The sequence below is a fragment of the Anthonomus grandis genome, chromosome 16 (assembly GCF_022605725.1).
Source record: "Anthonomus grandis grandis chromosome 16, icAntGran1.3, whole genome shotgun sequence".
Classification (NCBI taxonomy): Eukaryota; Metazoa; Arthropoda; class Insecta; order Coleoptera; family Curculionidae; genus Anthonomus; species Anthonomus grandis.
In genome coordinates, this window is record NC_065561.1 from 5,807,335 (window position 1) to 5,821,787 (window position 14,453).

At 31.8% G+C, this 14,453-nt stretch overlaps 1 protein-coding gene across 3 annotated transcripts in view; it reads left to right on the forward strand.

Annotated features, from left to right (window-relative positions):
* Positions 1–14,453, forward strand: part of LOC126745931 (adenylate cyclase type 5) — a 652,711-nt gene that overhangs the window by 298,452 nt on the left and 339,806 nt on the right. For 2 of the 3 annotated variants that reach the window (XM_050453997.1, XM_050453996.1), the window contains 2 exons: positions 3,432–3,522; positions 3,901–4,085. In XM_050453997.1, the coding sequence (XP_050309954.1) occupies positions 3,432–3,522; positions 3,901–4,085 (276 nt within the window). Of the gene's footprint in view, positions 1–3,431; positions 3,523–3,660; positions 3,812–3,900; positions 4,086–14,453 lie in introns of those variants that run through there. The other variant, XM_050453998.1, reaches the window with a different exon arrangement.

Genomic DNA, 14,453 nt, shown 5'->3' on the forward strand with positions numbered 1-14,453 from the left:
AGAAATAAACAAAGTAATTCCTCTCCAAAACTCGAAAGCACCAATATTTCTAGAAATATTGAGTCTCTTAGTGCGGGCATCAAAGACATGGCGCCCAAGTTTACAATGGATCTTTCCACGCTTAGAACTGAACTAAGTGATAAATACAGTGGAAATTCAAACAATAAGACCTCTAATAAAATGTCTGAGTTTACTAAGTTAGACAATAAACTTTGTACTTTGGAAACATCTCTTAAACAATGTTTGCAAAATCTTAAAATAGAAGTAGATCAATTAGGGATTGACTCATCAAGGTACCATGCATCCGCAAATCACAATTGCATAATTTTTCATGGCGTCGCCAAAAATACGCAGGATATTTCCGATACCATACTGCAATTGTTGTCAACTAAACTTAAGAAGTTTTAAAACTAACTTTATGCCTTCCGCAATAAAACGTAGACCAATCGTATATCGTTGGCTTTGTGAAAAAGTTTCTATCTGAAAAAACGACAGGGGTCATGTGAACGATCATGTGATAACTGAAGCTCTTACTGCTAAGAACCTATCTATTTAAAATTTATTTCTAGGAGTATGGATATTTTATTATGTTATGGCAGGATGCTATTGGTGTGTTGTTGATGTTTTACTTTTTTATATTTTTTATCTAGATATTATATTATTTAACATATCAAATAGAATAATCATATAGATAACTAATTTTATTTCCTATTTAGGGGATATACATCGTACTTTGAAAAGCAAAAGTAAACTCGATAAATAGAAAAGTATAGGTTTTGTTATTATTATTACTGGCGCTTTTCGCGAGGTGTGAATTATGCATTTTAGCATTTTCAATATTGCAATTTGTTTTTTTTTTAATTTAGTGTATTTTTTGTTTTTGTTTAAATACTTTTATTTTTAGGTAATATGTGGGATTCTGGGCATTGGCTGAGGGGCGACTGGGGTAGCCCATTTTCTACTTAACTATAGCTAACTAACGATGCTTCAGGCACCCACAACCATTTATTAGCACACCTTAATATCCGATCCCTCAGTACAGGGTTTGACGAATTAATAACTATATTCCGGAAAGTTTTCGATTTTACGGAGCTTAAAAATGTAAGGTCTATTAGTATTCTACCGGCTATTTCCAAAATCTTGGAAAGATATATTTATAACCAGATAATAGAATTTTCTGACTCTCACAATATCATTCCCAGCTGTCAGTCCAGTTTTCATAAACAGCTCGGTACAACTACTTGTCTTGTAAAACTTAATAATCATATAAGACATAATGAAGATAAGAAAGTAATAACTTGCCTGTATCTTCTAGACCTTAGTAAAGTATTTGATACATCTTAATCATAAAATGTTACTTGCAAAATGGCAGTATATTGGTTTCTCATATAATTCACTAAATGCATTAAAGCCTTATCTTTCTGACAGATTCCATTGTGTTGTAATTAAAAAGCAACACTCAATTTCAAAATCGAACTATGTATGTACATTTAAAAACTGACTCCCACAAGGCTCTGTTCTAAGACCTTTATTATTTTCCTTGTATGTAGCTGATGTGAAAAGAAAATTGACTTATACGAAACTTCTGCAGTATGCTAATGATTCACAGATGTATACGCCGTTTTGTCCCAATTCCTCACCTCTTTCCCGAGCACAATTTAAGAAGAATCTGGATAACATTTGTGAATATGCTGAAAATCACAATCTAAAACTGAATGTGCTTTTTCTATAGGACTTCATAAAATTCAACTCGAAGTAGCAAGGAATAACTATACTCTTAAAATCCGAAATACAAATATACCAGTATTAGATGAAGTAAAAATTTACGATGAAATGTTGATAGCAGCTTAAGCTTCTTAGCTCATATAAATAAAAATTTGAGCATTGCTTATATGCGTCTAAAAGGTCTGCATGTTCTAGAGCGTCACATTCCAGCCAATACTTTTTATGTAATACATTAATACATTCATACTTTCTTTGGTTGACTATTGCGATGTAGTTTATAATAATGCAATTACAAGTGCAATTTCTGATTTGTTCCTAGAACTGCAAAATTTCTGGTTTTTGAAGGTTTTCTTATGAAACCTCATACAGAAATCACATAACTCCTTTTCTTAATCTTCACTCTTATTTAAATATGGAAAATATGATTTATACTATTTCATCTATCGCATAATCAAAACTAGGTAACCACCATTTCTAAAAGAGCTATTTAATATTTGTGGTCACTCCCACAATAGTAGATATTTTAATCGCTTTGGAGTAGACCAACATCGTACAGCCGCGTATCAGCGATCTTTCAGCTTTGTTGCTATTCAAACGTGAAATCATTTATCTGCTAGCAAAAAAAAAATCTTTTTATGGATTCAAAAAAAAATATGTTAAAAAAAATCTCTTAAAATTTCAAATAAACACATAATACATGATATGAATTCATAGTTCCTTAATACTAGTTTATTAGTATTCAATTTTTTTTTCAATTTAATTTATTTTAACTTAAATTGTATATCATAAAATAATATTGTATACATTAATTTTCTTGCTTCTTCCTGCGCCTCCCTCTTCTGTTCGTTGCCTGCCTTGCCCTTTGCATCCACATTGCGTTTTTTTTTTTAATTGGATAAAGTAAATATATGTGTTCAAATTAAAATATATTTTCTAGAGGAGTATCGCATGTCTTTTTTTTATTTAAACTGAGTTTATATATCCGTTCTTTTTAAAATCGGGATGCAAACCTATTTGCTAGGAAATTAACATTGTAAATTTAGTAAATAACATTTGGTGATTTTTACTTTTTTGTGGCAAATAAATGTTTTTTGAATTTTTAGGAAAAATTTTCAGATATTTTTTTATGTAATATACTTTCACCACAAATATATTTAAATTCGAACATTTTTTATTGGTATCTTTTTGGTATAAACTTTGCTAAGGGGTTTAGAGGAGGAAAAGAATCCGCATCGATAAAGTTAAAAAGTAAGCTTATTGTAAGCAGTTTTGGTCACTGTGGTGCTATAATTAGGTTAATATTCCGATCACTCTTTAACGGCGTACTTTGAGATTTTTATATTTAATTCGTCTCTGTTAATATTTTGTTTTTATAGTTTGCAGCCTCTTTTAGGTTCTTGGTTACTCGGGTTATACTTCAGGCCTATTTCCTTTATTATTGTTTTTTTTCATTTTGAATTTATTATTGGCTAATAATAATAAGTGATAATATACAAATTTTAAAAAATTGATATTAAGAAATAAAGCTTTGCTTAATAATGATTAATTTATTAAATTACTGATGAATAATCCTCGAGAAAGCTGTGATGTAATATATTGACTATTACTTCTTGGACAACCTACATATTTTAAATTAAATTATCTCTGTCAGTTTATTATTGTTATTTTATCTTTATTATTTTAATTATTTTTATTTTTTATTTCAGGAAAACTCGACGATAAAAAGAGGCATTGGTCGACGATGGACTAGTTTAAAACAACCGCCAAAATTTTTTTCAGAATCCTCAAATGAGAGTGGTAAAGTAGATTTTGAAATATAATTATTCAGCACAATAATATTACTCCCCTAAAAGCGTACCTGTATAAATTTAAATCTGTTATAATAAAAGTAAAACTTTACCCAATAGAGTCCTAACTAGAATATTATTTTCTATCAGGTTGACCTAAAATTTTTAACTGATAATTTCCGACCTATGTAGCGGCTGGTTCTCGGCCTATTTGTAAGTTTAACTATCGCATGAGCAGCCAAGTTTAACCGCAATAAGAAGAGGCATATGTTACGAGTTAAATAGTACTATTAAATAACGTAAATAAACCCTATTTGTCATTATTTAGTTATATACTTATAAGAATTTAAGTCAACGTGTCATAAAATTAAAAATTATGTATTTTAAGGTACCGGGACAACAACTCCATTTTCAACGCCTACATCAACGGCCAATACAAGTCCGTTTTCAGGGGGAGGAGGAGGAGTATATTCTGAGAGAATGGGAAGCGAAAAAGCTAGGAAAAGTAACTGGCAAGTGATAGAGCATTTCGGCTCAAAAGATAAAGGAAGCTTATCGTCAAGTCTTATTGCGGTAAGCTACCTTTTTATGGAAGTATATAAATATTTTCAAATCAATAATAGTACATAGTTTTTCATTTAAATTGCTCTTAGTAAGGCTGAATATTTTTAAACGAGATACTACAAACGCGACGATACATCTAATATTTTTTTATGAAAAAGCTATCACTCTAAATTAACGTAATTAGTAAACCCTAAAGACCAACTAAGAGTAACACTATACCAAATGATAACATGTTAACATGTTTATACAACAATTATAGAAATGAAGGAAAAGAATTAGATATTTTTTTATTTTTGCACTTTTATTCAATATCTTCGTTTCGATATAGTGGTTGACGATTATACACACGGTGTTCCGCTATATGGGCTCATTTTTGGATAGTAAAAGTAAACAGAAAATTGTTTTTTTTACGCGAGTGCAACGTGCTAGTATATACTACATACGTATGCTATTTGTATTATCAGTTGTTACCTGCTTCACTAATAAATATGTAATATATAATTTTATGGAGGAACAATAGTCACAACAGAACAACAGGTTCACAGACCAGGAGATGATCGAATAAAATGGAGTGCATAATTTGTATGCAGAAAGGGGAATTGAATAAAGATCTCTTTAAAAGCGACATCTGCTTTTTACCAATTTGCAAATTATGTGCAGATATTACGGCATCAAAAGTAAAAGTGCTCCTATTATCGAAGAGATCTATGAAATTTTATTGTGAAAGGTGTCAAAAATATAAAACTCATGATCTCATATTAAAATTTATAGAATCAAAAAATCAACCAGATACTAAAAATGAAATTATTGAGCTATTGAAGAAGGAAATTATCGATCTAAAACAAAAATCTGATGTAAAAAATAGCAATACTGATCTAGTGAACAGCCAGAAATTTCAAGGCAAGGAAGGGAGAACAAACACTATCAGCATTCTAAATCTCATAATAAAACCAAAAAAGAAATAAACCTCTGAACACACAAAAAACGAAGTCACCTCAAAGTTATAACCATCTGACTTGAATAATGGCGTCTATAAGCTTAGAGAATCCTTACAAGGTAGTGTCACTAAAGGGTGTAACTCTAAGAATGACAAAGAAAAATTAAAATGATCAAATAATTATTTTGATGAAGAGGATTCATTGAAGGTCACATTTATCCAAAAAATAAATAAATGAGACTGTACATATATATATGGAATGCACACGAAAACTGTTTCATAAGATGATATACCACAGAAAGATATATTTGGGCTTGAAGAGACTTTATGTATACGATACATCTAGCGGTTCTACAGGGCTATAAGTGCTATGGGCTATACCATAAACTTAGTGAGTATCCAAATGGAATAATATGTGCATGTTGTGGTGAAAGTCATTCCAAAAATGATTGCCCCAAGGTCACCAAGAGATGCGTCAATTGTGAACAAGCAAATAATAAGTATAGAACCAAATATGATTGTAATCACGAAGCCAATAATGGAAAAGCTTGCCCAACTTATCAGTAACGCCTTTAAATTTTGAGAAATAAGATGGATTACTACTGCCGTGTTGGGCAGGCATGTGTGCGTCTGCACGTGCGTCTGTGTCTTATTCTGCACTAAGCAACTCAAATTTTCAGTTATTACAAATATGGATAGTAATTTTTAATATAGTAATTTTAGTCCAGTAGAAAGTACCATACTTGAAAATTTGGGTACAAATAGTTCATAGCAGGATAAATCTGTTTTGTGTAATGCCTCATTCAATTGCACTTGTCCTTTGAGTCACGACCATTTATTGAATAATTTGCATTTGAATATACGAAGTATCAGAAAAAATTTTGATCAATTTTTTATTTTTTATGAGCAGTATAATCTCAGTTGTTGTGATTTTATAATCTTGGGACAATGTTTTCAAATACAAGGGGACTTTTTTCAACTACCTACATTAGAAACTGAATACAAACACTACAGAAATTTATTAAATAAGCTTTTAAAGCAATAGAAAAATCAATATTGTAAAAGCCAAATAGAAAATAACAAAAACAACCAAAAAAAATATATGAAATAATTAATGATGCTACTAATCTTAACAATAACAAAAAAGTGATAAATTTCTCCATAAATACAAAAACGCGGATAATATTCCTTTTGATGACAAACTAAAAATGGCTAACTGTTGCATCAGTACTCTGTAAACATTGGCATTGAAATGGGCAAAAAGATACATCCAATGAATAGAACATATGAGACTAAGTCAAGTATCGCGTCTATGTATTTAAGTCCAACCACAAAGAGAGAGATTTCAAAATACATAGATTCTTTAAAAAATAATTAGGCACCTGGACTGTATGATGTCTCCACAAAATGAATTAAAATATCAAAACCAAATATTTTAGTTCCCATAGCTCATATTGTAAATTTTGTTAACTTTTAAAACAGGTACAGTTCCGGATTTATTCAAAGAGTCCTTAATAGTTCCAGTTCATAAGCCAGGCTCAAAAGAGCTGAATTTTGGACCAATTAGTCTAATCAATAATTTTGCAAAACTCCTAGAAAAAAGTTTAAAAGACAAATTAATACATTTTCTTAAAACATTTAAAATCCTTACGGATAAACAGTTTAGATTTATTGAAAATTGCAGTACAATTAATGCCATATACAGCCTGACTTCAAAAATCATTAATAATCTAAACGGAAACAGAAAATGCTAGACTATTTTCCTCGAATTCTCAAAGCCGATTGCTTAACTCTTTGGAACAAAATGGTATGAGGACCAGCGCTCAGGGTTTTTGAGAGTTATTTAAGTAATAGGAAACAATATGTCAAGGTTAATGATCAAATAAGATTTTCACTAAATGTTAAAATAGGTCACGGGATGAGGTCAGAAGGAAGGGAATAAATGGAATGGCTGTGGTAAAATAATCGCTAGATTTAAATAAATTATCATTAAATTTTATTAAAACCAATTTTATTCCTTTCACTGTAACAAATGCCAACAGGCCAGACTTTAACTTAATTAGCCCAATAATCCCAGACCTTGAAATCAAAGCTGCGTCAAATGTGAAATATCTGGTGTGATTGACCATAATTTGAAGTGGACCGAACAGGTAGATTATTTGAAAAGTAAAATTCAAAAATTCATTCATAAATTCTATATTCTTCGACATTTTTTAAGCAGAAAATTACTCATACAAGTATATACATGATTATTAGAATCATTTACTTACAACAGGTATGGCCTTATAATATGGGGTGGAACGTCTGAATCTAATTTGAGACCATTAAAAATAAATCAAAATTGTATTTTAAAAATAATCTACAGAGAGAGCAGACTATATCCTTTTAGGGAATTGTATAATAAAAAATATAAATAGAGAAATTAATGATATATTATAGCTATATACACGTTTGGCGAGTTTAATCTTACGGATTGAGTTTTAATGTATTAGACCTAATAGATAGAGAGTAGACAGAGAAGGACTGCATTGGTAACCTCCCACCGATAACGACGCCGATTCTCCGTACCGCTCGCAATGTGAATTTAATTTTGGCTTGCTCGCAGTGATGTTTAGTAAGCGCTTGGAGATGCGTAGGTTAGCCTCGAATCAAGTATTAGAGTTTTACGCGCACACGAAAGATAAACATTTATGTTGTTTTTTAACGTGCTCATAATCGCAAGTCAAAAAAACAACTTTAATATGCTCAAATCTTAAAAACCTTTGGTGAAAACTAGTTACAATATTCTAAAATAAAATGAAAAATAACTCTTAAACAAAATAATAATTTTAATTAAATGGATTATTTAATAAGGTGTTCGAATACACCTCCTTGGGCTTCACAATATCCCAACCTGTCGTAAAATTCTCTACGTACATTGGCTAACATTTCAGGTGTAATGGATCTAGAAATATTAATAATTCTAAGTCGTAATTCGTCCAAATTAACGGCTCTTTCATGTCGATGTTGGTAAAGAATTTCCGTCAAATAGCCCCATCAGAAGTAGTCGCATGGTGTCAGATCTGGAGATCGCGGAGGCCATGGTATGGTACCTCTTGTGGAAATAAGCCGTTCAGGAAAAGTGTTTGTTAAATAGTCCTGCACTACTCTAGCGTTGTGAGCGGAACATCCGTTTTGTTGAAACCAAATTTCCTCAAAATTAACATTCAAGTTTTGAACAGCGGGTATAATATTTTGTTGCAATAAAAGTAAATATCTCTCAGAGTTTAAGGTACCACCAATAGAAAAAGGCCCTACAATGTGATTGGCTAAAATACCAGGCCAAACATTTACCTTTTGCGGGTATTGAGTTCGTAATGGTACACTCAAATGTAGATTTTCCCGAGACCAATATCTCACGACTGAAGAATTATGTCGACCTAGAAGAGAAAAAGATGACTCGTCTGTAAATAAAATATTACTTGTGAAGTCGTCATTTTGATCATTTTTTTCTCTTATGGTTTTACAACACTCCAGGCGTTTTATTTGGCCTTCAGGCAAAATTTCTTGAGTGTTTTTAATTTTATAGGCTTTGTACTTATTTCTTTTCAAAATATCACGCACTCTACGACTTGGAATATCAAATTCTTCAGAAATTTGGGAGCTAGAACAAGGTTCACTTACTCCCACAAAAGCACACACCTTGGTGTGTGTCAGGTGTTCGACGAGGTTCCTGATCGCCCCTAGAACATTTTGCACACCGATTTACACAGCCCGACTGCTCAAACTTATGCCAGATATTATAAATTGTTTTAGCAGTAGGGACTTGCTGATCAGGATATGCAAATATAAAACGGCCGATAACTTCTTCTGCACTATCCGCATGACAATACCATTTAATGATATTAATCTTTTGATCAACAGTGAAATCCATTTTTATTTTATTACTGTATCGGGTATCCGTCTTCGTACCAAAGGTTGAAATAATTTGAAAACATGATCGGCTAACCTATGTACGTGACATAGGTATGCGAGGAATTGCAACCGAACTTTAACCGGACTGATAAGCGCAATGACGACGCGATAGCCGCCCAGGGTGGAGCCAAGTTTGTTCTCGCTCTACTCCGTCTCCTTCTTACACATTACGCAAAAATCATATTCATAATTTTTCAACCGCCGAACATGTATACAGTTAACATGCTCATTCACCCATAAGAACAAAAATGTTCACACATATTTAAAACACAACCACAACACAATCCAGATATCTAACAATTTTCTTGCTCTACTTGTTAAAAATAATCGAATAATTTACCTTAGGTTTCTTAATTATATAGCCCCGAAACTTTATAACTTGTTACCAATTATAATAAGATCTTAATAAATAACTTAATACTGTTTAACAAAAGATCTAGAAAATATATCAACGCACACAGGAATTCGTTTGTTCAGGTACTTTCTCAATAGAAACGTGTCCCTTAAAAAATATTATTTTTATTTGTTAGTTTTGGGTGTGTGTAATGTGGTGGCGGCTATCTGTTAAACCAGGGCAGAAAATAAATAATAACCTTAAGAGTACATACAGGTACATAAGGTATCTGGGTACTCTAAAACATTTTTTTGACCTATAGGAATTGTAAACTGACTAAATAATTTTTCTGTAAACATTTATATTTTTTTATAAATTTGAATAATCTTCTCAATACGTGTTTCGTAAAAAAAAACGTAGTTTTACAAGTATCGAGAATAAAATAAGCAGTTTTGGCTAGTCTTAAAACTGTAGGACATAAAAGAATAGTAGATCTTCAAATATAGTTTGTACTTCTTTTGTGACCTAACAGAACCACTCAAATATTCAATAACAAATCTGTCATTATCTAGAACTTCTGTTATTTCGTAGGGCCCACTGTATTTTGGCAGAGGTTTCTTACTTTTACCTTTATTACTTATCTGTACCTTTCTACTAAAACAAGATCGCCTTTAGCAAACTTTCTGTCCCTCTAACTTTTGGAATCAAATCAAGCTTTACTTTTGCTTTGTTGGTCGGTAATTTTTTACTGACGATTTGCTACACCTTGGTGTCATATTCAAATAAAACTTCAAAGGCGACTTTTTTGTTGTTAAGTGATACATGTCATATCTTCTTAATGTTGGCTTACAATCATGGTAAAATTGTTGTATTATACCATTCGACCTGTTCATTTGCTCATGGGGTAGCTGTTGTATTGAATACATGTTTAAGGTTTCAGTTTTCACAATATTTTTTAAATTTGTGTGTAGTATAAGAAGAACCAAGGTTGCTTAATATTCTCCTTGGTAATCCAAAATTGTCCATAACTTCGTCCAAGACATTAAAAATAAGACTCACTTTGGTCGATTGTACTGCCTTCATGAAAACAAATTTAGTAAATAAATAATTACTAAATAATTACGATGAATAAATAATTATGATGAATAAATTACGTTTTAGTCACCGTTTGTCTACTAGTACGATTTGGTTAGTTATTATATATGGTAAGACATACAGTTTGTAGCTCATTTTTGGTCGTAAAAGCCACTTGGGTAAGATTTCTTTGTCACTTACATGCCAAAATAAACACTTTTAACACTATAATTTAACAAACTTTTTGCCAAAAACTAACGTATTTTTAATTTATCAGTTACTTTATAATGAATACAATCCCTTTTGAATTGAATTTTTCCTGTTACTAGTTTGGTTCTTTAACTGTTTAACACATAAAAGCTATTTCCGATATATTTTCTGAGTCAATGAGCCCACGGCAATCTTCATATTCAAGTAAATACTCAAAATTAAAAAAAATTATTACACACCATAATATATTTGTTAATAAATGTTCAGTGATTTATTGAATGTACAGAAAAATAAGTATAAAATAGTTTGTGGCTCTACAGCTCAACATATTTATTTAATGAACAAAAATATTTGTCAAATGCCCTCCACAACACCATAAACTTTTTCTTCGGAACACCTTGAATAAAAATAGTTTAATTATTTATATTATTATATAATAAGAATTAAAAAATTAAAGTCCTGGTTATATGGAGCCAGTGTTATTATAAGGCTATTAAGGATTCATCGGTAATCTTAACTAGGGCAACTCTATCTTTTACAATTTCTTTTCCAGGTTATTGTACGGATAATTTTATGCCGGTTTCGCGTGACCGGGACTACCCTTTCTTCAAACCGATTTCTGATAAAATTGCTCAAAATAAATTGCTTTATTTTGATCCCGCACAGCTACTATACCCGTAGCTACTGCAACATATCAAACGGCGTGCTATGATAAAACGTTTTTAAAACGCTTTGTTCTCGCCTTGATTTGAAGTGATCGAAGGAAAGGGGCTTTGTTCTCGTTTTCGCATGCTTTGAAAAGTGCTGCCTATTTCAAAATTATATGGTTCACGAGACCCTTAAGAGCTTGCAGGATAAAAAGAGGTGCAATGTAAAGTGCCAATCATCAAAGAACTTGTTGTTATTGGCTGTGTTTTATAAAGTGTGATTACCGAAAACACCTTTGACAGTTTTTTTTAGATCGTGTATTATACTAGCTGCGGCTCAATCTTTGGGACTGTTACTGCCAATACGATAAGAGGCAAATATTTTTGCCTATTGTTTCAATTCCTTTTAAAGGCAATGTTGACATGTTTCAATACAGGGTCGTCTGAACAAAGCATCAGCATTTTTATAATATTCGCCTTGCCTATGTTTTATTGTAAAGTGATACTCTTGTATCCTCCTTGTTATTTATCTTTTAGGATTTTCGAACTGAAACAGCCATTTTATAGAAGCATGGCCAGTCCTAAAAATGAATCATTGACCATCTAGCTATTCCTCTCTTCTGGTCACACAAAAGTTTCTTTGTGGCTTTAATAGCGTTTTAGTGAAACCATCACTTGCTCGCCATTTTCATAGACCCAATTTCAATATTGTTGGCAACAGCTGTCCAACATAAAGGATTGTCTAGGAATTGGATACGTTAAAATTAGATATGTGGACAGTATATTGTTTAGCTCTTGAAGCGCTTCTTTATAATCTGCTGACCAATTAAATACTTTTTTGTGTTAGCGAAATTTCTTAAAAATCTTCTATAATATGTCCAAAGGCCTAGAAAGCTTTTTTAACTGATGTTTATCACTCGATCGTGGTCAATTTTTAATTGCTCTTACTTTCTTCCGTCTTTTTCTTTACTAATAGAACTGGTCATTTCCAAGGACGCTGGGATAATTCTATCACTCCATGTGTCCTCATTTTTTAGAGCACTGAGAAAACTTTACCTTTTTTAGCTATCGGTTGTTAGCTTTTCTCTAGCACCTCGACGCTTGTTTTATTGTATCGTTATTTCTAGTGTTAATTCAATGCTCAATGCTCATTGCTATTATCGTGCAAGGAAAATGAATCTTTAATAAGATGTTGTAATTTAATATTCTGGTCTATAATTTAATTAGCAGAGAATTCTTGAAAAAGCCTTTGAACATATAGAGGAAAAGGTGTGATTAAATGACGAATTTAATGACTATTCTTTATGACTGCCAATTTATTTATCTTCATTTAAATAGTGCATAAGAACCTCTTGAGTTTTCCTTATCACTATCTTATGATTACGTCTTTTTTTATAAAGTTATTAAGTATAAATGCCTCCCATATCTTTACCAAAAGATAACATATCGAACAGATGTCCATAATGTTATTGTCCGTAGGTTAAATCTTCTAACAATAGAATCCTATTGTTAGAAGAGAGAATAACCTGCCCATAGAACAGAAGCAATTAAAAAATTATTTACCTATCAAATTGCTTTTCATATAAATTAATACAAAGTTTTGAATTTCTCCTTGTCAGTTTCTAGTTTTAAAAATAGAATTAATTATATGTTGCTTCTAAACGCCTGAGGTATATCCCGCTGAACTTCGTTTATGTTTTTTTTTCACTTTCTCTTTATCTGTCTCTTTTATACTTTAAATTCTCTCTTCTCTTTTCTGCTCTTTCCTTTATTTGACAATTCTTAATATACCATTTTTGTCATTCTACTCTTGTTATAAGATTTTATAAAAATAGTAATATTCGTAGTTATTCATAACAGCTGCCTCATCCGAAACAACCTGATGTAGCTTTTTATTTCATTATAGATCGTAAAATGAAATTGTAATCTTTTGATATGAAATATATAAACCGTATATTATTATTATGAAGATTTCATGCCAAACGGCAATCCCCACCTGGGGAGGGGGAACATTCACTTATTCCAGATATCAGAAGGATGAAGCTCTGATGGGGTCCTTTCCAAGTTATTGGACTATGTTTGTTACCTTTATTTACACATAATACACTTAAACTAAAATTACATATTTCAAAATAATCATCCATTATTCTCACAGAGACTTAAATATATGACCAAAGGGGGAGAAAGTAAACTCAAAGTCAAAGTCTCATAACTAGGTACTATATACTCGCATACTAGTTACTCTCATACTAACAGTTATGAGACTTTGACTTTTAAGAAGTTTACTTTCCCCCCTTTGGTAAAATTACATATGTTTCTTAAACTATTGATGACTTATCTGTGTTTCCACTGAAGTTTTTGACGATTCGATATGTGGGTAATACCGTTGACTTCTGCATTAGCTTATAGATGCTTTCCGTAAGGTTAAGCAGTTTTATGTTTTCGATTAGGCTCTTTGGTCTTACTCCTGTTGTTGACACAATAATTGGAACTTTCCGCACTTCTCCCATTTCTCATGGTCTTCGTATTTGGTGTTCTAGATCCCTGTACTTAATAATCTTTTCATTATATTTCGCTCTTAGGTTATTATTATTAGAAACAGCTACATCAATAAGGGTTGTCTTCCTAGAAATTTTATCGACTAGTATTAAGTCAGGCCTATTATTACTTACTCGTTGGTCTGTAAGTACAGTGCGATCCCAATACAATTTGTGTTGATTATTTTTAAGAACTGATTCCGATTTATAGTTATAATATGGTACCTTGGATGCTGATAAGAGGTTTAGTTTTTCTGCGAGCTCTTGATGAAGTAACTTTGCAACTAAATCATGCCGTTCTTTATATTCCGGTGGTGCAAAAGTTTGACTTCCACCAGTGATATGCTGAAAGGACTTCGTTGACCCACATCCATAACTACATCTGTCACTTTGTACCGTCGAGTCACCTACGTATAAATAAATAACTTTGACTAATTTCTTGATAGTAATACTTGATCTTGGATAGCCACAAGAAATCCTTTAGTTTCGGGGAAAATCGGTCCCGACGAATTAGTTCGACGCCGCTATGTCGACATACTCTTGTTAAACTTCGTGAACATGCCATTTATGTAGTGGTTTTCCTATCCAAACTTTCACTTTTTCTTGCTCAGTGCTATGGTGTATGGGTATCTCAAGCTCCTGGAGTTTAAGTGGTGATGAGTCGTCTGTTTCACATACGGCACG